Consider the following 23,951-nt stretch of genomic DNA (forward strand, 5'->3'; position numbering starts at 1 on the left):
GGAAGTTTGTCTGGAAAAAAACTAAATTTCCAACATTTCACTTGACAAGGCTGAATTAACTCTCCAGATCCAAATGCCAATTTGAATGCCCATCTCAGAATTTTTTAAACTGCCCGTTTCTGAGTACGTTTCAAGTGACATCTGTGTGTACATTCACGAAAGACATCAAACAACCTGCAGGCATCCTGCAACCTGAAGGTATCCACTTGCATGCATTCTTTTCTCTTCCCACCGCCATAACACATATCCTAATTGTGACCTTTGCAATCTCAACTGTGTCACTTGAGCCATGCAGTGTCAACGGGGACTAAGGTACAGTCATGTTCCGCACGAATTATTGGCCCTGACTTTATTTGCAGTGGGGAATGAAAATAATTTGTGCTGCTTTTTCTTAATCTTTACCTTCCATGACTTTCAGATCCAAGTCTTCACTAATGACAACAAAACGCAGGCTCGGGCCCTCCATGCAGAGAGAAAGCAAAGCCGCTTAATTGATTTAAGGAGGAGCAGCACATCCTGTAAGCCTTCAAATCCTCTGTTTTGGGAACCGGACAAGAAATTCTGCTTAGTAGGGTAAAAGCCAGGACAAAGTATGGTTGAGGATAAATGAAATGCCCTAGATTATTTTTGCAGCTAAATCCTGAATGATTTGTGAATCCCGGTTGTCGTGGCAACAGCAAAAGGAAGAAAACGTTAAAATAAGGAGTAGTATGTACTACAATTGTTGGTGGTTAACCCTTTTAGGGACGGCGGTTACTAGAGGGGGCAGATTATCAGGTTACAGGGTACATGAAACGGTTAAAAGCAGAACAGACAGATGAAATGCGGGACAAAAGGAATTTATCCACATTAAAACAAAACTGGGAACAGAACTCATGAACTGGCTGTGCTTTGGAAGTGCAACATTATGTTGTGTGAAACTTTGCAGCGTGACCAAGAAGTAGCATTCATTGTCCCTTCACACATCGCAAAACCACAAAATAGATCAAGTGCCCTGCTTTTGCTAATATTATTGGTTCATCTTTTGTTTTTCTTCCTTTGATTCCTTTTTATTTTTGCCTAAAGAACTTGTGTATGTGTGTGTGTGCGTGCGTGTGTGTGTGTGTGTGTGTGTGTGTGTGTGTGTGTGTGTGTGTGTGTGTGTGTGTGAACATGCAGGTGTATTGATCTGAGTGTTTGTCTGGCGTTGCAAGACAAACATTAACAAGTTCTTTTGGTGCCACTAACCTCATTGATAATAATTTGAAGCTGACACAACACTAAATGCTTCGTGACGCTTCCGTAAATGTTTTGCTCCATATTACCTAGCTCTATGGTGTTAGCTTTGTGATGTAACAGGTGGCTATAACAGCTTTGTATATCCAGAAATATTGTTTTAAAGTTCGGGTTCCACAGTAAATCCCAGAGCAGCATGACTGAGAGTGAGTGAGGAAACAATATGAAGCAAAACTATCCTCTGTTGGTAACTTTAATAATAAGATAGTCCAAACAGTCCAGAATGAGCGCCACCACAGCTTGACCACTCTAAATGTGTCGCATCTCTGCAGCAAGATACATCCGCTAATCCTTCGAAATTTGGAATGCTTTGGAAATGCATGATGAACATAACTTAAGCATTTAGCTTAAAATGCAAAACAAGCAAAATAGCAACAACAACAAAAAAAACAACACTGAGCAAGACCAAAACGAGTATAAGTTCCCATTTTTTTTCAAACTACATAAATATACAGATCACTATCATCATCACGGATTTTCTTTTAAATAATGTAGTACGCTGTTTGTGAAAAAACAATGTTGGGAGTGAATCAACAAGGAAACCAGAAGCAGGCTAATCAGCTCCTATTAGATTGTGTTCTCATTAGCCACAATAAGATCAAAGGCATCAGTACACGCGGTTACCTCTGAACATGGCAACCAAATCTTAATACAGTGATGATGACGATATCACGTGGCGCAAGATGCAGTGTTTTATGGTACACCTGCGTGTTCGATAGCCGCATGAACCATTCGTGACTAAAGTGCTGCTTGAAAAAGGCAATTCCTTTTTCTCTTAGTATAACCTTCACTTTATTTCTTCGTCTCAAACAATCAAAGCCGGAGCAGTATTATGCAAAGTGATACTTGTAGATTAAATCTGATGTCAATAGAGAAGACATTAATTGCTACTTTGCTGACTGTCAAAGTGAAGTGTCTTTTCTGGGTTTCATTTGATCAATCTAAGTCTGTGCAACCTCTCAAGTTGAATACCCACTGCTGGATTTGACTGACATTTTCAAGAAAAATAGGCCCCTTCCATCAGTGTGATTCATTAGAGCTCAGTTCAGTGAGAATCAAAGCGTTTCCTGGGTGTGTTTCTTTTTTTTTTTTTTGATTGGGATTGAATTGGAGCACATTGCAAAGGAAGGAAGATGCCACCGGCTAATTTAATCAGGGTAGCAATTGGAGTAGATCTGTCTGGAACAATGCCTTCTGTTTCTTCATTTGCTGCTGTGTTTTGTTTTTGTGTTTTTTTGTTGTTGGGTTTTTTTTTTTTTTTTGCTGTTGTGTTTTGCACTTCAAGGCCACCGTAGGAATGAGATTGTAGAAACAAGTTACAACAATGGAGAAAAAGATGCCACTGTTGTCACCACGTTAAGGAGATGAATATCAGACAAGATGAGACTGAGGGCTGCAAGAAAATGGACTGCGGTAGCGAGAAGGGGGAGACTTCTGAGCACAGCAACGGCGTCGGTTCAAATTTGTTTTCATTTGTTGTTGTCATTTCCAGCTGTGGCTAAAACTTACAGTCACAAAATGAGTAAGCAAATGAGAATGAGTTGACCAATGAATGATCAGCAGTGATTCCGTACGCTTGAACCCCAGACCGGCCTGGTACTGCAAGACTTGTGCCAATGGCATGAAAGTTGAGCGATGAGCCCAGTGGGTCCTATTGAAATTGATTTTCACCTTGTGAGACAAATAAGTGATTTTCTACTTGCTGTCACCGCAGTCGAAGGTCAAGAAGGCAGATGACACCCAAGACAGTTTGCCAGTCAAAAACAGGGCACATCGTGTAATGCGACTGCACACTCACATGCAAGATAAAAACCATTCAGTCTTTGCTTAATGTAATCACTTGTTTTTATATATTCACATTTGAGTGGTATGAACAGATCAAATTTATTCAAAATCACTCTTATGTCCAGTGGTCTGACTCATCACGTTATTCTCATGCTCTTAATTCCCCCAGCGCTTCGCCTGCCCTTATTCTTTCTCCTCAGCCATGATTTGAATTACTTTTCCTGTCATCTTTTTTTTTCCCTTTCATCCGCTCCTCAACCCTCATTAGCGTCTCCTCGGCCCTCGCTTCCTCTCCAGGCCCTGTTTGCAATTTCTTGGACTTGCTGCCTTCTTCCCCTTCTTGGTCTAAGCTCACAATGTTGAGAGCCTCTCATCCTGCGCACTCCACTCCACAAGTTGCCATAGTGACAGTTGCCATGAAAGCCAGCTGCGCTTGACAATAAGGTGAAGGAGAAGCACTCGGTACGCTGAGTGCAGACCTCTACTGAGGTCAAAAACTCAAACGTAATAATGGAAAGTGAAAACAGGTAAACAATTTTTGGCCCATGCTGGGATCTCAAATACAAAGTAGTTATAAATATGTTTTAAATTGTGGCCAATGTTCTGCATACACAAAAATAGTCGTGCAGTAGGTTCATGCTCAGCTTCATCCCTGTGCACAGCGAAACATTCTGAGGACAAAGTCAACCAGGCAGCGATTAAATTTGTCATTCGTCCCATCTACCACAAGCCTGCTGCAGTGTAACATGATCGTCTCGTCACCTGTTTACCCATTCTCCCACTTTCATTTATTAACTGTGGCCATTTACAGCTCACGGGAACACGTGGCACAACTGTAAACAATAAAACAGGAAGGACGATAAGAAAAATTGTGTTTTTGTTTGCTATCCGCCCAGCCAAAGTTCAGGATTTTAATGCATGTTAGAGCAGAAACAATAATGGAATAATTTGAAACTGACAGTGACAGTACAAGTCCTGCTGCAGCCACAACAGGGGTGCTTAAGGGAGCACCCATCGTTTGTGTGCTCCATCACCCCATAAATGTGTCCAACATTCAAATGGACTTATCTTGGAATCCATTTTCTAATTACGCTCAACACATTAATTTTAATTCAAATTGGAGCATCCTCGTGTTTTACAAGGCAGATGCTGTATTCATTTTAAGGTCTAGAACACAGGTGTCAAAGTCAAGGCCCGGGGGGCCGGATCCGGCCCGCCCCATCATTTTATGTGGCCCGCCAAAGCAATTCATGTGTCAACTTCCATGATCCTTTCTAAAGTCTGTACCGAAATGTCAAACTGTGAAGGTGTGATAAATAACATTGATTTGCAATTGTTTTGTTACCCTGTTTACACTCACTTGAACAATAATCGAACAAATAGCTGTTTTGAAGACACGTCACAAGGAAGCAATGACAGCTCCGATGAAGGCTGATGTGACCGCCGAAACTGTCAGCTCCTCGGTAAGAGTTTTTCTCTTCACCAAAAGAGACCATTGTCTGGAAAAAAAGAAACTTTCAACCTAATTGAACAAACAGATAGTTGACTTAAGTGATTACAAAACTAGTAATCCATCAATTTGTTTTGTACAAGTAATAATACAATGAGATGATTCCGTAAAGATTTATTCACTTTCGTAACGGCCCTCCGAGGGAAGACATAACTCCAAAGTGGCCCGCGACAAAAATGAGTTTGACACCCTTCGTCTACAAAGTTACATTTCGTGTGTGTGCGTGTGTGTGTGTCTGTTTTTCTTTGCCCCACATACCCAGCAGTGTCTGTGGTCCCTGGGCCTTTGGGTGCTCAGCAGTCACCCAATCGGCCGACCAACAGCTGTCACCTACTTACTAAATAACTGCAAAGCCCCCAGGGTCCATTTGAAACACACAAACTCTTGCATGACACAAACACACAGTGTAATGGATCCCAATGAATACAAATGCATTCCCAATGCATTGACGAGGAAAAAAAAGGAATGCACCTCAAGTGAATTAAAGTCCGATTTTCAGCACACAAACCAGACGAAAGAACCGAAGCACACCTCTCCTGTTACTGTAGCTCTTTACTACAGATACACGAACCAGTAAAAAGGCTTCGATGGAATTACTTTGAAATTGTGTGTGTTTAAAATTGTCATTTTCGCTCGCTGTTGACATCATGCTAGCCCTGAATCAGATCTTAATCTGATTCAGGGCTAGCATGATGTCAAGCACCTTTGTCTGTTTATTTAGCATGACATATTGCTACAGTAGAACCAAGTCAATGACAGTGTAGTGGTGCGTTGATCTGACTTTGGTGTAGTGGTTTCAGTTTCCACTCAAAGATGATAGAATTTAGAGTGTAAATGGTTATCTGATATGATCTGTGATCGATTGGACACCAACCGAGTTCAAGTTTTTGTTCTTCCTGTTGTTCGTGTTCTGTGGGTATTCGCAGTTCCTCCCACATCCCCAAAACCACCGGCAACCAAAACAATAACGCTCGACTTTACAATGTCTTTCTAATGAATACAGTGTTTATGTGTAGCTAGTAGAACAGTGGTGGCCAATTCTGGTCCGCACCTGACTCCAATGCTCAAGATCCTGATCCACTTGCACACTTCAACGCTCAAATTCTACAAAACTGTCATGAGCACGTCTACGCGTGGCTCCGACGAAATCACATTTAATAACATTTAATCACATTTCTATTTCCCAAAAGTGTTCAATGCTCTGTTTACATGACCAAAAAAACAAAGGAAAAGGCATGGATGTTGGTCAAAGCCATATGCTGCTTGATATAACTCTCATTTCCTCTCTCCTCTAAACCTTTAATCCCCGATTGAGAAAATGATGCAATGTGACTCTTGTTTCTGAGAATCACAGACGCAAACATAAGCAAACAAACCAAAGACGTCACATGCAAACTCTCGGGTGAGAGGAAGGGTAGACCTCGGGACACGTTGCAGGCCAATCGCAGGGCACAAGTAGACAAACAACTATTAACACTCACAGTCACACCTAACCTAATTTAGAGTCTTCAGTAAACCAAACATGCTAACTGTTTTGTTGTTCAAAGTTGGACGGTTCTGACATGTCGCTCTCAGGCTAGCTTAGCAATTAGCATGGCTTCTCATCTTTCCTCATCATCCCTTCGTGAGAACGACTGTTGACAAAAGTGTATCTTATTCACCATATTAGAGACGATGATTATTGATTTAGACTCAGACTCCGCAAGCTAGCCAAAGATTGTTGCTAGCTATAAGTAGCAACAAGCTTGCCCCCGACGTCAGGCGCCAGGCGCATGCTTCCAGCACATCGTTTCCAACGGAAAAATCTGTAATTCTAGGTTTTGCTATTCAATGTGTTTTGATCAGGTGCAAAGTGTGAATTTTTATTTTCAAACTATGATGCGAAATCGCCAATTTTGAACTTTGTAGGTCGACAGACAGACAGACAGACAGACAGACAGGATAGCTAGATAGATAGATAGACAGACAGACAGACAGGATAGCTAGATAGATAGATAGATAGATAGATAGATAGATAGATAGATAGATAGATAGATAGATAGATAGATAGATAGATAGATAGATAGATAGATAGATAGATAGATAGATAGATAGATAGATAGATAGATAGATCCCTTCCTCCGCTCATTCATGGATGACTAATCCACTGTCCAGTTTAATCCCTCAGCATGTACACACTAATACACGTTCAAGTTTCTCTGGCATTCATTCCTGAGCTCATGTACCAAAAAAAATCAGTTCCAATAAACATGTTTTACAATGTTTTGTGTTTATATATGTTGTACTACAGCCTGAAACTGCTGACATACTGTAACTCAGGATATCAATCTCCCTCAAGTGTTGATACTTACAGAAGCTGTGACTAGGTGACTGTCAAGTCTGTGTGTCCACAACATGACTCATTTTTGCCCACTTGACAATTGCCAGAAAATATCAACCGCACGGAAAGCATTTGAGAGCAAAATGTAGAATTTCCATCATTATTTCAACTTGTGATGAACTGTTAGGGGATTCAATGGTGCTACTCGGTATTTGTATGCTTGAAAGTGCTCAACTTTTTTCACATGTAAGAGTTAAGAATATCACTGTGAATATGTGTGCTTCAGTATTCTCAGGGGTTTTTTATTGTTGTTAAAGTGGTTAGGTTAACTTCTTTTTACTCTTTAATATTCCCTTAATAAAGTGTGATGAAGTTTGTTCCTGTTAAACACCAATTGAACAATTTACCGGTAATCAAATTTCCAGTATTTCCTATGATTTTTTTTTTCCAAAATTCAAACAAATCGGAGCTGTGATGAAATATATCTGACTTAATAATAAAAAGTCTCATGTCCCTCCGTGGTGTGCTCAAGTTGCACAGCTTTCACTTTCACTCTCATGAATACACACACACACACACATACACAGTGAATTTTGCTCCAGTGATGAGTGCACACATACACACTGAGTAATCCCCATCTGTTAGAGAACATGCGAGGTTTCTCTGCACAACTATCAATTCCTCTTGCTCTACAGAGACACACACTTGCTGCAAGGCTCAGAGAAGAAACCAAAAACCGAACGAAAGGTTGCCTAAGGACATGTAGAATCTGGCAACAACAACAAAACAAACGGATCCATACATCTTCTATACTGTACCACTTCAGGGTTCATGGACACCCAGAGTATATGTCATGTGACTACACTTTGAACTGGTTGCCAGTCAATCGTATGGGGCACATGGACAGAAAAAACATTCACTCTCTCATTCACACCTGTGGGTAAATTAGACTCGACAATTAACCCAACATCTTCTTCCGCACACCCCGCCGTGTCAGCCTAGCATGAATCAATCAATAATTGATTGATTGGCAGTATGATATGACCCTCAAAGGCAAACCTGCTGATCTGGTACGAAAGAAATCAGCATGCGTAAGCCAGCGAACAGTTGATCCATGACGTCACTACCCACACTGTATACCGTATAGAGTTTTGCTTACCAGCTCTTGGTTGGTAGAATTGGAGTCATCTCCCGGGAAAGGGATGTAGATGGCTAAGGCCACGCAGTTGGCGAAAATAGACAGCAGTATAAATATATCAAATGGTCTGAAAGTCAAATTGTTAAGGGAGGTTTTACCACAATATCAAACATGAAAATACTTTGTATTAGAATAAGAATGGAAGTCATTTGAACACAAACCTACAACAATCCTGACAAAACAAAATAAATTGGGATGAACAAGGCAAGTCACATCACAAATGCATCTCACATTTCTTTTTTTTTTTAACTACTTGTCATATAAATGTAAAAAGGTGTGAAGCGCAAAGCAACATAAAAGCATTAAAAACCTAAACCTGAACATTGGCAACAAGTCTGACTGCTTTGAATGCAATTCGACCAACTTCATGTAACTTCCTGTGTACGACGTGCCACCAAAGTTCCAGGATTGCTGACACAAAAGATATATTTCAAATCCAAACTACAAACTCCATGTTTTCCCCTTCAAAATAATTCCCCTAGAGTCTGACACACTTTCCAAGCCTTCTCGACCACACCTTCACGCACTCCTGGAAGGATTTTACGGAATCCATCTAACCTCTGTCATCATGGGCATCTTAACGTCATTATGTCTTCAAAGTGGCTCTTCTTAATGACCCTCGTGAGCTTGGGAAAGAGGAATATTATCACACTGTGCCAGCTCGGTCGGGTGAGTTGGCACATTGCTCAGCACGGCGACGTTCCCAGTTCCCAGGAATTGTCAGATGCGCAGGGATTGTAAACTGGTGCGTTGTCATGGTGAAGCAGCCACATGGTTTCCTGCCACAACTCTTTTTTTCTTCTTGCGCAGTCAACATAGCATTCGCTGCATGATGTCTTTGTAGATGTGCTGATTGATTATCTGGCCCTCACTGAAGGGGAAATCTTTTTTGACACCAGGATGGGAGATTTTTTATTTTTTTTACACACGTTACATAATTTTCTTTCTCCTCCTAACACAATTTGATGAAGCAGCTCCTTGCTTTGGAATAGATGTTGCAAAAAAAGGTACAAGCCAAAGAACAGGCAAAACACCAGCAGCATTAAAGGGATAGTGTGGGGGGAAAAATTGTTGAATTTTCACTGTTCTTTATTTCAAAAACTCACGATTAATTTCAGTAATATGCAAAAAAGTATATTCTATCACATCAACATATTTTTAAAAATGTAATTATAGTATATATATAGTAATTATAGACGTAATCGCCAAATTGCGTGCACCGCACCTACAGGAGGCTGCCATGTTTTGCCGCCATTGTTCTGCTATGGAGAGCTGAAGGAGACAAACTTAGCGAATGTAGTTTGTCGTATGTGATGAGAACATGTAACAATGGATTTTCTTTGTCACTTGTAGGAATACTGGAAATCATTTGGATTTCTTGTACCTTTGCTGAAGACATTGGGGGTAGGCTTGCGAAGTGTGGTTGATTCAAAATGCACGCAAATCAAGTTTAGGACAAAGCATTCTATGAGTTCACCACTAGATGGCACTAAAATCTACACACTAACTTGAATCTCTGATGTGTGCTGAACTGAGCTTTCGTGATACATGCTGAAGTCTTTTTCACAATTTTTTTTCACAAAACAACCTCTGGTTTGGACAATACAAAAGTTTTGAAAAAGCTTGTCTTTTTTTTTCTTGTGAGATACCCAGCTTGTCTCTAACTGCAGGAAAACTCACTACCCACTACAGCCGCTATCAAAAGGATACTTCCACTCCACCAGGCTGATGCAGGCCCTGCGGATGGGGTTGTTGAGGGTGAGGCAGAACAACGCTCGGGGTGGCCTGTTGTTAGTCGACCCGCCCTGTTTTTTGCTCTTAGCATACTGCTGCCTCTTTCTCTGTGCCAGTGAGCCGACGGGAGCTGCTCCGGTGGTACACGCTGAGCGCTGCGGACTCATGTCAGGCTTCGTCACATCACCCTGGGCTTGGCGAGCGGCGTTGATGGCTGCATGCCAAGCAAGGACCGGGCTGACAACGGAACTAGTGCCACCGGGTACATGGGTGTCACTCTTTGATCCCAGCAGGCCATAAGATGAGCCAACAGGCTTGCCACTGGTGGCGGGGGCGTGCAGGGTCTCAGGTGGACTGAGTTGCTGCAGATGAGTTTGGCTTTCCGACCAGAGGGCTGAGGCATCAGCAGAGGAAGTGGTCCTTTTGTTGCTGGCATACTGTGCCCCTTTAAGGACAAATAGAAAGAGGCAATCTATTAGCAATAAATATGCAATATCCTCATCAACAGTACTAACAATTTTGTGCAAGGAACGTCTTACAGGTTCGCAAGCATCAAGGGAATACTTATATTTCCTTATTTTTCTAGAGCCATATATTTGGCTATCATGTTACTGGACAATATGACACACTTATTTTAATTAGAATGGTGAAATTAAATATAAAATTTTAATTAAAAATTATTATGGCTTGCACTCATGTCAAAAATGCAACTTGAGTCGATATTGGTGGTGAATTAATGGTGCCTGAAAAATACATACATTCCTAAGTGAATCCAAATTTTATCTAGCAGATGCAGAGATGTAGATCAATAGTATTGTTTGCATTCTTTTTCCATGTTATACTATGTCTCATACATTTGTGCAGTCATATTGGTGGAGCATAAATGGAGCCCAACTTCAAACTCCACACGCCACTCATGCTTACTAAGGCTTGCTATATACCCAGCAATGCAGCTAAATGCAAGTGAAGTAGACCATCACGAAAAAAAAATTACTGTTAGAAAACCCTTCACCGTAACACCAAAGCAATTCAGCTCAGCACATCAACTGACATACTGCAACAGAAAAAAAATGACCATGGATCATGTTTTGAGGCTCCACATACAATTTATTGCACTGTCTGAACCATAAAAACACAGTGCAATTGTCAAGAAAAATGTGGATTGCAACAAAGAGAGGAAACAACTTAGAATTAATGTGAGAGAGTATTTTTTTTAAATGCTCTTAGTCATGGTTAATCATCCCATTCACTGATTACATCCATGCATTTCGGCAACTGAGACTCTCCACGCTTTGCTTTCTTTGTATTTGGTCAGTAGTATTGATAAAACAGCCGAACGTTGCACAGCGATGTGCAACTTGGACTTGAATGGCAAAAAAAATTTTTGGGACAAAAAAATCTTGGCATGCAAGGCCATAATAACCGACTCCTGCTCCAGCCATATGCTAAATCAGGTTAGCCAATGCCACAGTGCAAGCATCAATGCAAGCAGTATGGAACAGGGCCAAGAGAAAATAAATCCTTATACTCTAGGGGCACCTTTAATCAGACCTTTGCCAAAATTGTATATTTTTCTCTGCAACACTCTGTGGAAAGCCATTGTTTGTTTTTATTTTTTTCGGTTTGTAATTCGAACTAACAATTAAACTTATTAAAAATATACCACTTCCCTGGAGCATTCATGCTTGGCGTAAAATATAAAACGATGTGGTTTGAAGTGAGTATGGAGGGGCAAAGAGGACGGTCCACATGAATGAATGAGTAGGTCATTAAAATCAATACAAACTGAGAGTTAAAAAGACAGTGCCCTTGACTCATCTCTTTGGTCCACAGCAGCGAGTACTGTAATGTCATGTCGTCTGAAAAACGAGTTTTCAAACGGTAAACAAGTCTAGAAAAATATATCCCGTGGCCATTCAAGAAACAATTGAGATGCAGCAAAAGACAAGCTCTGCCATTAACCAAACATCCATCCATCTATTTTATCTACCATTTATCATTTTCAGGGTCACAGTGAACTAGAGCCAGCTGACTACACCCGGCACTTGTGACCAGTCAATCGCAGGGCACAATTAGCGACAGACAACCATTCATACTCACATTCAGACCGTCACTGAGTGGGAACTGAATCTAAACTGTCTGCACAGTTCACTGGCTCATATTAGCCTATACTGTCAGTGACATATGAACAAAACATTTTGCTGTAAATAATACAAGGTGGTCTTGTTGTACAGTATCATTCGGTTAATCAAAATAGGCTTCTTTTTTTTATGTGGAGATATTACATGAAATAAAGTAGAAGAAAGGCAAGGCGTATTTTTATGGTTTAAAACGTGAGGTTATTTACTTTATTTCTGACACGCAATATTAGCGTATAAATGTATTTTGTTGTCGTGGTAAAAATAACTAGATAAGAATTGTTAACCACTTTCTATGGAGGTTTGTAGGTTGTGTCTTCGAAAGGTGTTGCTAAATTAAGTCAATTCTTTTTGTAGGTCGCACAAAGCATTTTAAATACGTAATGTCGGCTATACTATACAGAAAAAGACGACGCGAAAAAGTAATGTCAAAACCTACACAATATTTTCATTTTCTCCGGTATGCTGAATAAACGCGGACACGCGCGCACAAGCACGCTCACACAGGACCGCGCCAACTCTCCTCCGTTTTTCCAATTTGTTCTATATTATTACCTTCTGCCCGTTCATCTTCTTCTAGCATCCTCGAATCCACATGGAAAATCTCCACGTCAGATCCAACTCATCGTTGGAGAGTATATTCGAGGCTAACCTGAGTTATATTCCTAATATTTTCCGAGCGCGGAGCCTCGCGAGAAGCAACCAACATGTTGGCCACATCCGGGTGTCTGTGCGCACATGAATCGGGAGGAGGGCAACGCAACCTCAGCCCACTTCTGCCGACACTGGACCGAACCCGAACCACCCGTGGCCGGTCAGCCAGCTATTGGCCACCACGAAGACGAACTGGGGCAGATCACGATGCTGCATATATGGACGTGCAAGAAAATAAAAACATGCCTACATTTTAATGCACCTGTTGGTGTTTTAAAATAATGTGTATAATATTCAGAGAATTCTCACAGATCATGTAAAATCTCATTGCTCTGTTACGATAAAAATAACAACTAACCCATCTGGTTTACCTGCAAGCGGGAAGCAGTTTAAAGACGCCCCCACACTTGGCTCTTTGACATACAGACAGACAAATCCTTTTTCTCTCAATTGTTTTCAATTAGGAATGGGTTAAAAGGGGTTTTGTATAATGTATTATGTGATTTAGGTTTTCAGAGAGACCAATGTTTTTAAATAGTTACTTGATACATCTTTCCTGAATAGTTATTTGTTTGAAATCAAAGGCATGATCAAATAAACACATTAAGATCGGTATCAAATCAGGAATTATTCTCTCAGTTAACATCAAAATAACGCACTTACCCCTTAGGGGTCTTCCTCGTATAATGAATGGCATTCTGTCACCTGCCTTTCCACTGAGGCCTCATTGTGCCGTTTTTGTGACTTCACTGTGCTGCTATTCCAGAGAAAATGAGTTGTCTGAACCACGCTGGAAGGTTACCAGTGATTGGATTACCTGTGCCTGTATGAGGGATAACCGGTTGCGCGTAATCCTTCCATTATAATCCGTGCTCCAGTGTCCACTCAACAAAAAGTGAAGCCTACAGAGCTGTAGCTCAACTTGGACAAGAGAGAATGTGCATTGAGCAAAAGTGGTGTTGGTTAAAATACAGTGTTAGGGTTATTTCATTCGTACTAATTAACTGCGTTTGCTCCCTTGAATGAAAATACGCTTGTCGTGTGAAAAGCATACCACTCATGTCACAGAGTGCAGTACACTACTACATCATGTAGTACAATAACTGTGTTGAATGAAGACTGATTTATTTCTTTTTACTATTTTATCTACCTTATTTTCTGTCAAATTATTACTGTATATGTTTTATGTTCAATAAACAAACTAAACTAACAAACAAACAAATGTAAAAATGCTATTCTTTTTATGAAGGGTGGGTCCCAGGTGACAGCTATAAGTACCGCTCCCCCCCCCCAAAAAAAAAGTATTGCAGTGCATTCTTGTGGTGTTGTGTAATGTTGAACCATTGAGATTTATTCTAGCAAAAAAATCAAAATACTGTATATTTTTTAAACTATCGTGTACTGGATTCGTTTGTAAAGAATCAACATCCGGTTAAAACGGAAGTTAATTGTGTCCTTTAGAAATGTGTCCGTGTGGGAGCAATATTCGCATCCAAGATGGACTCCGCAAATGCTGGACATATGATGAGCTTAGCGGCTCTCCAAAGACAAGATCCATACATAAACACGTTGCTTGACGTTACCGGCCAGGTAGCCCTGTACAACTTCAACTCCAAAGCTAACGAATGGGTGAGTTTGTAAAAAAAAAAAAAAAAAAGAAGCGAGAGCGAGGAAAGAAGCTCGCACATCGGAAAACTAACTTGGCATGTCGAAGCTAACTCTCGATCAAAACAACGCTGTGAGCTATGTTAAGTTCTCTAGACTTTAACTGCCCAGTATATGTTTGAGTGAAATTGTTACAAATACAATAAATGTCACAATATTACTTTATATGAGCTACCTTTGGCTACTGCTATGCACCATGTTTCGAGGTTTTGTAGAGAGGGAGAACACGAATGCTGGGTTCCAGACTGCTTGGAATAGGAACTATCTCATTTGGAGCCTCTGCGGTGCCTCTCGGGTTTCCCGTGTAAAATAGATCCAAAAATAAAGAATACATTGAAATAATATGCACTACAATATAATGTCATCCTGTGTGTAATTGTCAGATAGTATCACGTTTTACATAGATTTTGGAATTACTTTTTAATGTCTAGTATTCAAATAGTTGTATCTGGAGTGCCTGCATCAGGGTTGAAAATAAACAACCAAGAAAATCCTAAATTATCTGCAGATTTCTGAAAATGTGTCTGGGTGTCTGCTATCGTACTGTTCGGCTCTTTAGACCCACTGATGAACATAGTGACCAACCCTCACACAATTACTCAGCCAATGATTTGTCAGCATCAGCTGTATATGGCGCGTGATGACAGCTGGCTCGCTACGCGAGACAGATCCACCCCAATAACGAGTTGATCATTTTTGAGTCTTGTGGTAGGTTGCTTGTCACAGTTGTGTTCTACCCCTAAATTAATTCAGTTTGATTTCAACTGACTTGTTGAAATTGACACCATCACTGACTGATTACAGGAGAAGACAGAAATCGAGGGCACCCTGTTTGTTTATACGAGGTAAGAATGTAACCATTTTAATTAAATCTCTATAGCAATGGAAATAGAACCCAATGTCTGTAATTGTTGTCCTACCAAGGTCCGCTTCCCCTTACCATGGCTTCACCATCATGAACCGACTGAGCACAGAGAACCTGGTCGAGCCAATCAACAAAGACTTGGAGTTTCAGCTGCAGGAGCCTTTCCTTCTCTACAAGAATTACAACAGTGAGTACTCCTGGATGCAATCCAATACAGTACTTCTCCCTAAGTAGAGCAAATGTAACTCTTGACATTTCTATTGTCCCACCAGTGCGTTACATTGAATTTACAGCTTGTTGTCGACTGTCGAGGTATTTGTTTACAAAATCCATGGCACAGTTTGATTTGGGATCAAGTATAGTCATAGTTTGTGCCAGCGGCCTTTCAGAATCGTTTTATGCCGTCTCCAGCTGTTGCACAAATTTGGTCATGCCTGGAAAGCAGTGATGACTTGCTCAAGATCCTGTTGTTGTTTTATCACGCCGCTCACTTGAGAGCTGAGTTCAGTGAACTGAAAACTGCAGTCTTCTTCCAGAAATGAAGGAAAGATGAACGAAAATTGCCAATGATTTCATGTTTTTTTGCGATTTAATGTATTGTTATAAGAGTATAAAATCAACCTTTATTGGGATATAAAATGTTGTCTGTATCGCACAGCACTGTTCTTTCAACTCGGATACCAAAGCAGTGTTTGCTCACTTACACACTAAGGTCATGAAGACAAGAGCAAAAGTTCGACTTGCAATATAACAACAAATTTGATGACATTCACATGGAAGAAAAAGGGGGAAAAAACACCATCAGTCTTGCTTCCTGGTGTTTAGAATGTGTGGATATCCGGAAACCTCTCGCAACATGCGGACACCCGCTTTTAGCGTGACTCAAAACACCACTAGACAGTATGTATCAGGCCGCATGCAGCACCGCAACTTGATCACAATGGGCATATGTGTTCTAGTCAACAATGTCTCGTAAAGCCTTGATTTCGGTTACGCCTTCAAACGAGGGAAACCGGTGCTCTTCATATTTAATGCTACATATCTGTTTATCTACCCAACGATTCCAAATTTTCCCCAGCGGAAATGAAAATGCTTTTGGACATTTTCTTCATGTTCATTTTCTTCATGCTTTCAAACGCTGATGAAAATGTCACCGGTCCTCCGTGGGAAGCGGCGTTGCTAAGCTACGAAAGGTCTCTCGACGGCAGGAGTTTTATAAAGCAAGCCAGCGGTTGTATTGGCGACGGTAACTTGTACAAAGTACGTACTGTATATCGTAAGATCCCGCACCTTTAAAAATGAAAGAATGTCAGTACCTCAATATATATAAATATATAGAACCCACAAATCCAATATTCATCAAATTAAACACAATGAAATTCTACGACCTGGTTGACTTCAAAATCACCCAATTAATGTATAAAGCACATAATACATATCCTTTGCCAAAATATCCAGAAGCTTTTTGAAATTAGAGAGAGCTGTTATAATCTAAGGGGTACTAATCAATACAAAAAATCCAGAACAAGAACAAACATCAAGCAAAGGTGTGTATCAGTAATAGGTGTCAAGCTGTGGAATAAGCTTGAAACGGACCTGAAAATGAGTAAATCGTTGGAGGAGTTCAAAAACAAATTCAAAAGATTAGTACAAAAAAACTACATGAATCAGAATTAAGAAGATAAATTTGATATACTTATAAAAATATAGTATTACAACTGTTTGTTCTTGTTTTGGATTTTGATCAACTCATCAATTGTATTCAAGAAATGCTAATTATAATGAATATGAGAAAATTGAAATAAAAAGGAGAAAGAATAATTATATATATACACAAACCGAAAGGTGTATAAATAAAAAAGTATAGTATACATAAGGGTAAAAGTATTTGATGATATGTAGATTTTTCTTCTTTGTTTTCAAAAATGATCAATTCAAATTGCTACATAATAAGGGGTAGGACTAGATAAGTTATTTACTTCTTCCTACTCCTTTGAGCATACAACTGTGATGATGTGTTTTTTTTCTTTTACTTACTTTTTAATTTTCCTTTCATAACTTTTGTTTGCCTTTTGTCAATCTGTTATTGTGTGTACTATATATGCTCAATAAACAAACAAACCAAAAACAAACAAACCTCTGAAAAGTCCAAATAAACACTTCCCCAGTGTTCTTCGAAACATTTCTTCTTTCTTCTTGAAGTCTCGCAGGTGGCATGAGCAGTATTCAGCAGGTGAACCTCTGAGGAGATGTTAGTGCTCAAAACATCACGCGGGTCCATTAGATGGTTGCGGTCCGGCATAGTTTTTGGCCCCAATTGTTCACGTTCCTCATTAAAGCTCCAGTTTCAATCAAGATTGTCCTTGGGTTGAGTGTGACAGCTTTTTTTTTTTTTTTTTTTGCGCCCACATGAACCCTTTCAGGGACAGCGGTTACTACAGTGGACAGCTGATCATGTTGTCAGGTTAGAATGTGCACGAAAGGGTTCATGTATCTATTTTGGTTTCAATTTCGTGCCAGTCATATTATTAAACTCTCAAAACTTCAGAAAGTAACTGACTGTGCTCCCACCAAGGCAGTCGATCACAAGTCTGAACATCACTTTCATCAAGGCGACGAATAAAGAATTAGAGCGTTTGCCCATCTGTTTGCTGATCAGGAAAAATAGCATCGCCAGGGTCAAAGTCAATGGCGAGTGCTCCCCCTTTGGGCTTTGTTTGCACTTCAACCTGCCTGGTATGGAAGACATGATGTCACTCGTCATGAAGTTTCAGACTCAGCCAGTTTCTCTTCCAGCGTCACTGCGGTCGCAGCGTTTTGGGCTCCGTTTGAATCCCGGTAGTATGTTGAAAAGTCGGTGTATTCCTCTGGTTGTTTCCACGGCAGCCTGGTTGCTCTGGTCCTTTTTCTGGCTCGAGAAATGAATGAAATTGACGGAATCTTGAGATACTCTTGAAATCTCTGTAGAAGCAAGTTAGAAGCTTGATGATTGAAGCTCAACAAGTCCAAGTTTAGTCACAGTTAAGCGTGCCGTCCATATTGTTGTTGTTGTTTTTTTGGGGGGGTTTTGGACACCCCGTGCGAGGCCGTCGTATTCAAAGCTACAGGAAGCTGTTTAATGAGAGTGTAAATGCTCACACATACTCTTGTTTACGTGGCCCTGTAGTCCCCTCGGATACAGAAGAGATACGGTCAGGATGCAAATACCTTGGTTGCTAGGGAACATTGGGTTCTTCGGGGACTTGCCAACATCAGCTTGCAAGTCCTGTAACAGGTGCACACACACACACACACACACATACACACACACACACACACGAGTGAAATCTGCTTGAAGATCAAGTTTAAGTGCAATTAACATTTGATGAAAATCAAGGGGTGCCGCTACACTGTGCTAATTTCATACACAAGCCAACCGTTAGTGAAATTGTGGAAATGGCATTAATTCCAAGGTTAAAGATGTGTGACTCGGAAAACACAATTTGAAAACTTGAAAACAAAAAATTGTGGGACTTGGACATGCGGCGAGGAGAGACTTACTGAATACGGGTGACCCAGCATTTTATGAAGACTGTTTTTCACAATCATGCAAGTTAAAGTATTTTCTTTTCTTGCAGTGGGTATCTACAGTATTTGGTTCTACGACAAGAGGGATTGCCAGCGCATTTCACAGCTCATGGTGAAGTAAGTGTGTATTAAGACCAGAGTTTTTTTGTCATATGGTATTTGTTTTGCAGGTATCACTAGTACCGTATTTTTGAAATGAATAAATAACACCAGTCAAAAACAATGTCACGGAGAAGAAAAAAAAAACTAAAGTCACCCTGCATTATAAACCTAATTTTTTTTTTAGGGAAATGTAATCCACAAAAACCGTGACCAAGAACCTTAGAGCTCAGGTTTGCCACCAAAACCCCCGCTCTCCAATCGCGGATGCGTATTACAAATATGACGCGAGTGTGAATTTCTTCACTCTGACCTTTCCGAAACACAGAGCATTGTTCAAACTTACTGTTTGGTTCTTAAAAGTGCCCCAAAAATGGAGTGGCGGAGCCCAGTGCGTCAGGCAGTACAAAGAAAGGAAACAGAGCTCCTGATTGGTTGATAACAGGGATGCTCACATTGGTCATCTATAGCCAAATCCTGTTTGGGTGGGCGTCAATGAGTACAAAGACCCTCCCCCATAAAACAGAAATTTGCAACTAATTGACAACCCCGCTTAAAAGCTCCATACCGTACCAAAATTGCCTTTACATGCCACAAGGTGAAGGCAAATGACTAGTTTTGTCTAAATGAAGCGCTCCCCCTCACTTTAGCACCAAGATGCCACCAGATGGAGCACAAACAACGCAAACGAGAGCGTTTTTTCAGTTAAAATAAAAGGATAAGTTTCGTCTGTGTGCGCAAATAGCCAAATTGCAATTTGGCGGAAGTTTACTCGAGCACACTATTATCTTAAAATGTATTTGTAGAATTTAAGGCCTCCCCTTGAATAGACCACTGGTGTGACTCACTGAGGCGAGTCCGAAAGTCTCACAACAACTCTCTCCAGCCTCTTGCCGCGATATCATCAAATTCAACTGATCAAGTTTTGGCATTCTTACATATACAGTATGCGTAATTAGGGCCGTGTGTCAACGTCCACACTTTCTTACTCCGTGTCACCGACTCTCCCCCAGAATCGTAAAACTAGAGGCTGAACATGCCCAAAGACAATCACCAGAGAAGGAGGAGCCCAGGCGGCCCAATGGTGTGGCCGAAGCACGGCCCAGGGACATCCTGGAGTTGCTTAGCAAAGCCAAGGAGGAATACCAGAAGGTGAGTTGGCTCAGTCATTTTGATGCTTGCCTTTGGAAGTGTACCAACGATACATTTCCCCCCGGAGCCGAGTAACACAGACAAAATGTCACATTTAACACCAAACATTAACAAATCTTTTACACGGACAAGAATCAAATTCAAATTCTCCATATTTTAGGCTATCCAATGACTTTATACCGATTGGTACACCAAAAGAGGAGAGGGTGATTTTCCCTCTGCCTACCCAGCGTTTTCCTTTCTGAATTCTGACTAATTTCCCCATTGCGGGACAAATAAAGGGATATCTTATCTTAAAAACAACACCTCCTCTCTTTCTCTGTTTAAAGGTTTATGGTTTGGTTTGGGTTTTTTTTGTTGTTGTTTGGTTTTTTAAGAAAATTGTAATTGATCTTATGTTTTGTTCCTGTCATGTAGGCTCAGTCCGGGGATGCTGAAGTATCTCCAGAGCCGAACGTCACGGAAGCTTTCGATCATGTGCACAGTTCTCAGCCGCCTGATAAGGTGTGCAATGCTTGACATATGAATACATAAATAGAACAGTGACATTTCATAAGGTCATGCATTCAAATGGACAAATTATGAGGTGATCTGATGAGATTTTACAGTTACTCGATATATTTGCCTGAACATGTTCAATGAGATTTCTCCACGTAACGTTTATTTTCTGTAAAATGCAAAATTGCAAACTCTGGATCAGAATAGGATTACGTTTTGCCACTTCTGACCCGTGGGCACATTTGATAAAAATATGTCACAGGTCAATTCTTCAACAAAATGTTGTGATTTTTCTTACATATCTGCTGAACTTTTTTTCCCCCCCAATGAGCACTTAGGAAAAATATCAAATAAAATATCAGATAAAATGCCAAATATGATAAGAACAAATAACAGAGACTTTTTTTTCCACAGAGGGTTTACTACTGTATACTAAGAGACTGTACAGCCCGTAATAAAGTATAGAGGTGATGACATCATGTTCAAGCGTTACACACGGTTGAGGTCTGCACACACAATTTTTGGATTCCTTTGAATGGTTCACCTGATTGTTCACACGTATTCTTCTTTGCCCATCAGAAGACTCACACGGTGGTGAAGCAGATCACAGTCGAGGAGCTTTTCGGCTCATCCATCCCCAAGGACCCTTCTCTGCCTGCCATGCCGACCCCAAATCCAGCCGCCGCTTGCAGCGAGCCGTCGGCGACCTACCCCCAGAACCAGACCTATCCACCTCCAGTCCACCCAAACCCTCTCTGTCCCCCCCACCTTGCTGCCCAGCATCCCGGGTCAAACCAAGTTCACCAAGGACACAGCCTGCTCCCAACAGTTTATGCGCTACACCCGAGCCCCGCTTTCCAACCGGTGGGCCCGGGGGCCGAGCCCCGATCTCTTGGCCCGGTCATACCTCTCATGGTGCCACCAGCGGGTTCCCAAACTCAAACTGTTCCCACTGGCTCCGCGGTGGCATCCGCGGTGGCGTCCGCGGCACCCCGAGCCTATTTGGAGCAGGAGCTCCTAAGCTCACTGAAACCATCAGTCCAGTCGCTGAATGCGGAAATCCACAAACCCGTCCTAGCGCCCAATTTCCTGCCGAGCACCCTGGTACCACCCCACAACTTCCAAGAACGTATGAGGGAACCGGTCCTCCAGCTCACGCAAGAAATGGATGTTCTCTCTAAAGCCCCAAACTTGATCAAACCTCTCGCGGTGAGTTGTCAACATCTCTTTACAGATGCAGTCGTTCATTTGTGGTCATCAAAATGCACTTTTTTTGTCTCTCCTGCTTGCAGCCCGTCCCTATGAGTCTCGGTCTTGGTATTTCTGGGTCGGATTCTTCTGTGCTTCTGTCCCCCAGCGCCTTCCGGCAGTCCCTCGATAAGGCGGCTGCAGCGGTCGTCGTCCCTTCACCCTCCTCCGAACTCCTGACCACCTCAGCGGGGTCTATGGAAGCCCCACAACCGTCCTGCGACAAAGCTCAGCTCCAAAAGACTCTCATACACCTTATTAAGGTACAGCATTTTCAGAAGCCAGTTTCAAAAAAAATCTCGAAACCAGCCAGAGCCAAATTGACGTGAAACATAGACTGACGTGAAACATAGACTGACATGACAGGTTGAAAATGTTCCCGGGAATGACAAAAGGATGTGCGGTAGATGAACTTGAAGTTTGCAAATGAGTCGCATTACCACGGCTTTTGAATGGCTCACCATAAAATTTGGACTTGACAAGCCGTCCAATGGCAATAATGGTCGTTTATGTCATCACATCATCGTACAAATGTCGCCGCGCACCTCCGTGAATCCACAGCTGTGGCTGGCTGACTAACGTGACAGCGAAAGAGCAGCCAATCCTCTAAATGTCCCTCATCATCCAACAGGGGAAAAAAATACGTGACTCGAGAGAGAAAAAAAGACATAGCCACGCACAGTACAGACTGAAAACAATCAATGAATTTAAACACTATTATCTATTTAAGCTGTTAGTATGTTGTGGCTCAAAATTATTCAAATCAAGAAAATATGCTCAAAAACTGAATGAAAATATTGCTGTTCAGAGACTTACTGGTGGCACATTGAGATGCAAATGTTTCTGACAAAATATCCAGAATGTTCCTGAGAGACCGGCTGTGTATCCCAGTTGAGTAACACGATTCGTGTTTTTGCCATCCAGAACGACCCCGCCTTCCTCGGCGCCATTCATGACGCGTACCTGCGGAGCGTGTCTAAGGACTTAGGCAACCTGAAGCTATAATTATTCAACCCACGTACACTGAGGAACCGTCCGACACAATGTCAACGCTGATGCCTGACTCCTCGCACAATAGGCCGCTCTTCATAAATTTGGTCATGAGGACTAGAGGATGGAACTTTTTTTTTTTTCTCCACCTCAGGTGTCCCCAATCTTGCACTGACCAATTCATGAGACCCTGAACTTTAGTCATTGGACTTTGAAAGCTTAGTCCCTGACGAGTTTGACCTATTGGGAGATACTATTATTTTTCTTATATCACCTGTGGATATCATAGAGGATATCATAATCTTTCTCTTTAAATGAGTAGCGTTCTTATGGCTGTACAGTACTGTATTTCCCTTTTTGCTCCACCTCTCTCCAGCAATAATAGTCAGTCCTTTCGTGATTGTGCGGAAAGGCACTGGTCGAACAAGAAAAAAAAAGTCTACTTTGTAAAACTACTTTTGAGAACTTATATGGAACAAGTTTTTTCCTCCCTCCACTTTCATTTGCTCATACCGTTCATCCTTTTTAAGGAAAAGGTTACAGCAATGCAAAGTGTCAACACCAAATAGTATCATTGAACATAACATGAAAGCATGTTGTATATACCCAAGTAGTAGCACATGAAGGACAGCTTTTTCTTAAAAAGAAAAAAAATCAAGCCTGAACAGAACTGGGTGGAGAATACATGAAATTAAGGAATTAATAATCCTTCCCCAAACAAAATACATGTATGCAAACTCTTAGGTTGTCTTAAAAATTGTAAATGTGAATAGACATCACAAAACAGATTTACAAATAATTGACTGATTTTGTCTGGCAAATTTACATACGTACAATGTACTGTACATACCATTTCTATCATTTGATCAATCAATGTGCAAAAAAAAATACAAAATAGATTGTTTGTGACTGACGGGTCTATTTTAAGAACTTGCGTATATATGTGGGTGGGAGTCATGATCACCAGCTGTTTAATAGGATGTTTTTAACTCCAAAGTTGATTTCAATGTACACTTGAGTAAAGTGTACATTGCTGTGCTTCCGTTTTGCCCAACCAATATTTGCTCACATCAGAAATAAGGATAAAGTTGAGTTGATCTTCGTGTGGAATAGTTTTTTTAATCGTCAGCCGTTTGATTGGTCCCCAAATTGTGAACTCATTCTAAAATTGTTTGGTTTTTATTTTCGGAAGTGCCCAAGTGTCGTTTGGTTTATTCTGAATATTTTGGTTATTAAAGAATTGTGACAATAAA

General features: G+C 41.0%; 2 protein-coding genes across 8 annotated transcripts in view; one reads left to right on the forward strand and one right to left on the reverse strand.

Moving 5' to 3' along the window:
- Positions 1–13,425, reverse strand: part of cacna1db (calcium channel, voltage-dependent, L type, alpha 1D subunit, b) — a 62,424-nt gene extending 48,999 nt beyond the window's left edge. For all 7 annotated transcript variants that reach the window (XM_086105943.1, XM_086105938.1, XM_086105913.1 and 4 more), the window contains exons 1-3: positions 13,278–13,425; positions 9,799–10,267; positions 8,050–8,155 (exon numbers count right to left, since the gene is read on the reverse strand). In XM_086105943.1, the coding sequence (XP_085962069.1) occupies positions 8,050–8,155; positions 9,799–10,267; positions 13,278–13,311 (609 nt within the window). In that variant the 5' untranslated portion in view covers positions 13,312–13,425. The remainder of the gene's footprint in view (positions 1–8,049; positions 8,156–9,798; positions 10,268–13,277) is intronic.
- A 686-nt stretch (positions 13,426–14,111) lies between these two features.
- Positions 14,112–23,951, forward strand: dcp1a (decapping mRNA 1A). The gene is made up of 9 exons (XM_086105988.1): positions 14,112–14,243; positions 15,084–15,124; positions 15,204–15,331; positions 18,762–18,828; positions 19,824–19,962; positions 20,380–20,466; positions 21,040–21,669; positions 21,753–21,971; positions 22,633–23,951. Exons 1-9 carry the CDS (start codon positions 14,112–14,114, stop codon positions 22,711–22,713), a joined length of 1,524 nt encoding a protein of 507 aa, XP_085962114.1. The 3' UTR covers positions 22,714–23,951.

The sequence above is a fragment of the Hippocampus guttulatus genome, chromosome 1 (genome assembly GCF_054856545.1).
Source record: "Hippocampus guttulatus isolate MCC_2025c chromosome 1, RoL_Hgut_1.0, whole genome shotgun sequence".
NCBI lineage: Eukaryota > Metazoa > Chordata > Actinopteri > Syngnathiformes > Syngnathidae > Hippocampus > Hippocampus guttulatus.

Bases quoted from the DNA above. Each gene is read 5' to 3' on its own strand.
- dcp1a (XM_086105988.1), top strand. From the start codon at position 14,112: ATGGACTCCGCAAATGCTGGACATATGATGAGCTTAGCGGCTCTCCAA. The intron at 14,244-15,083 runs GTGAGTTTGTAA...GACTGATTACAG, and splicing joins ACTCCAAAGCTAACGAATGG to GAGAAGACAGAAATCGAGGG. The intron at 15,125-15,203 runs GTAAGAATGTAA...TGTCCTACCAAG, and splicing joins ACCCTGTTTGTTTATACGAG to GTCCGCTTCCCCTTACCATG.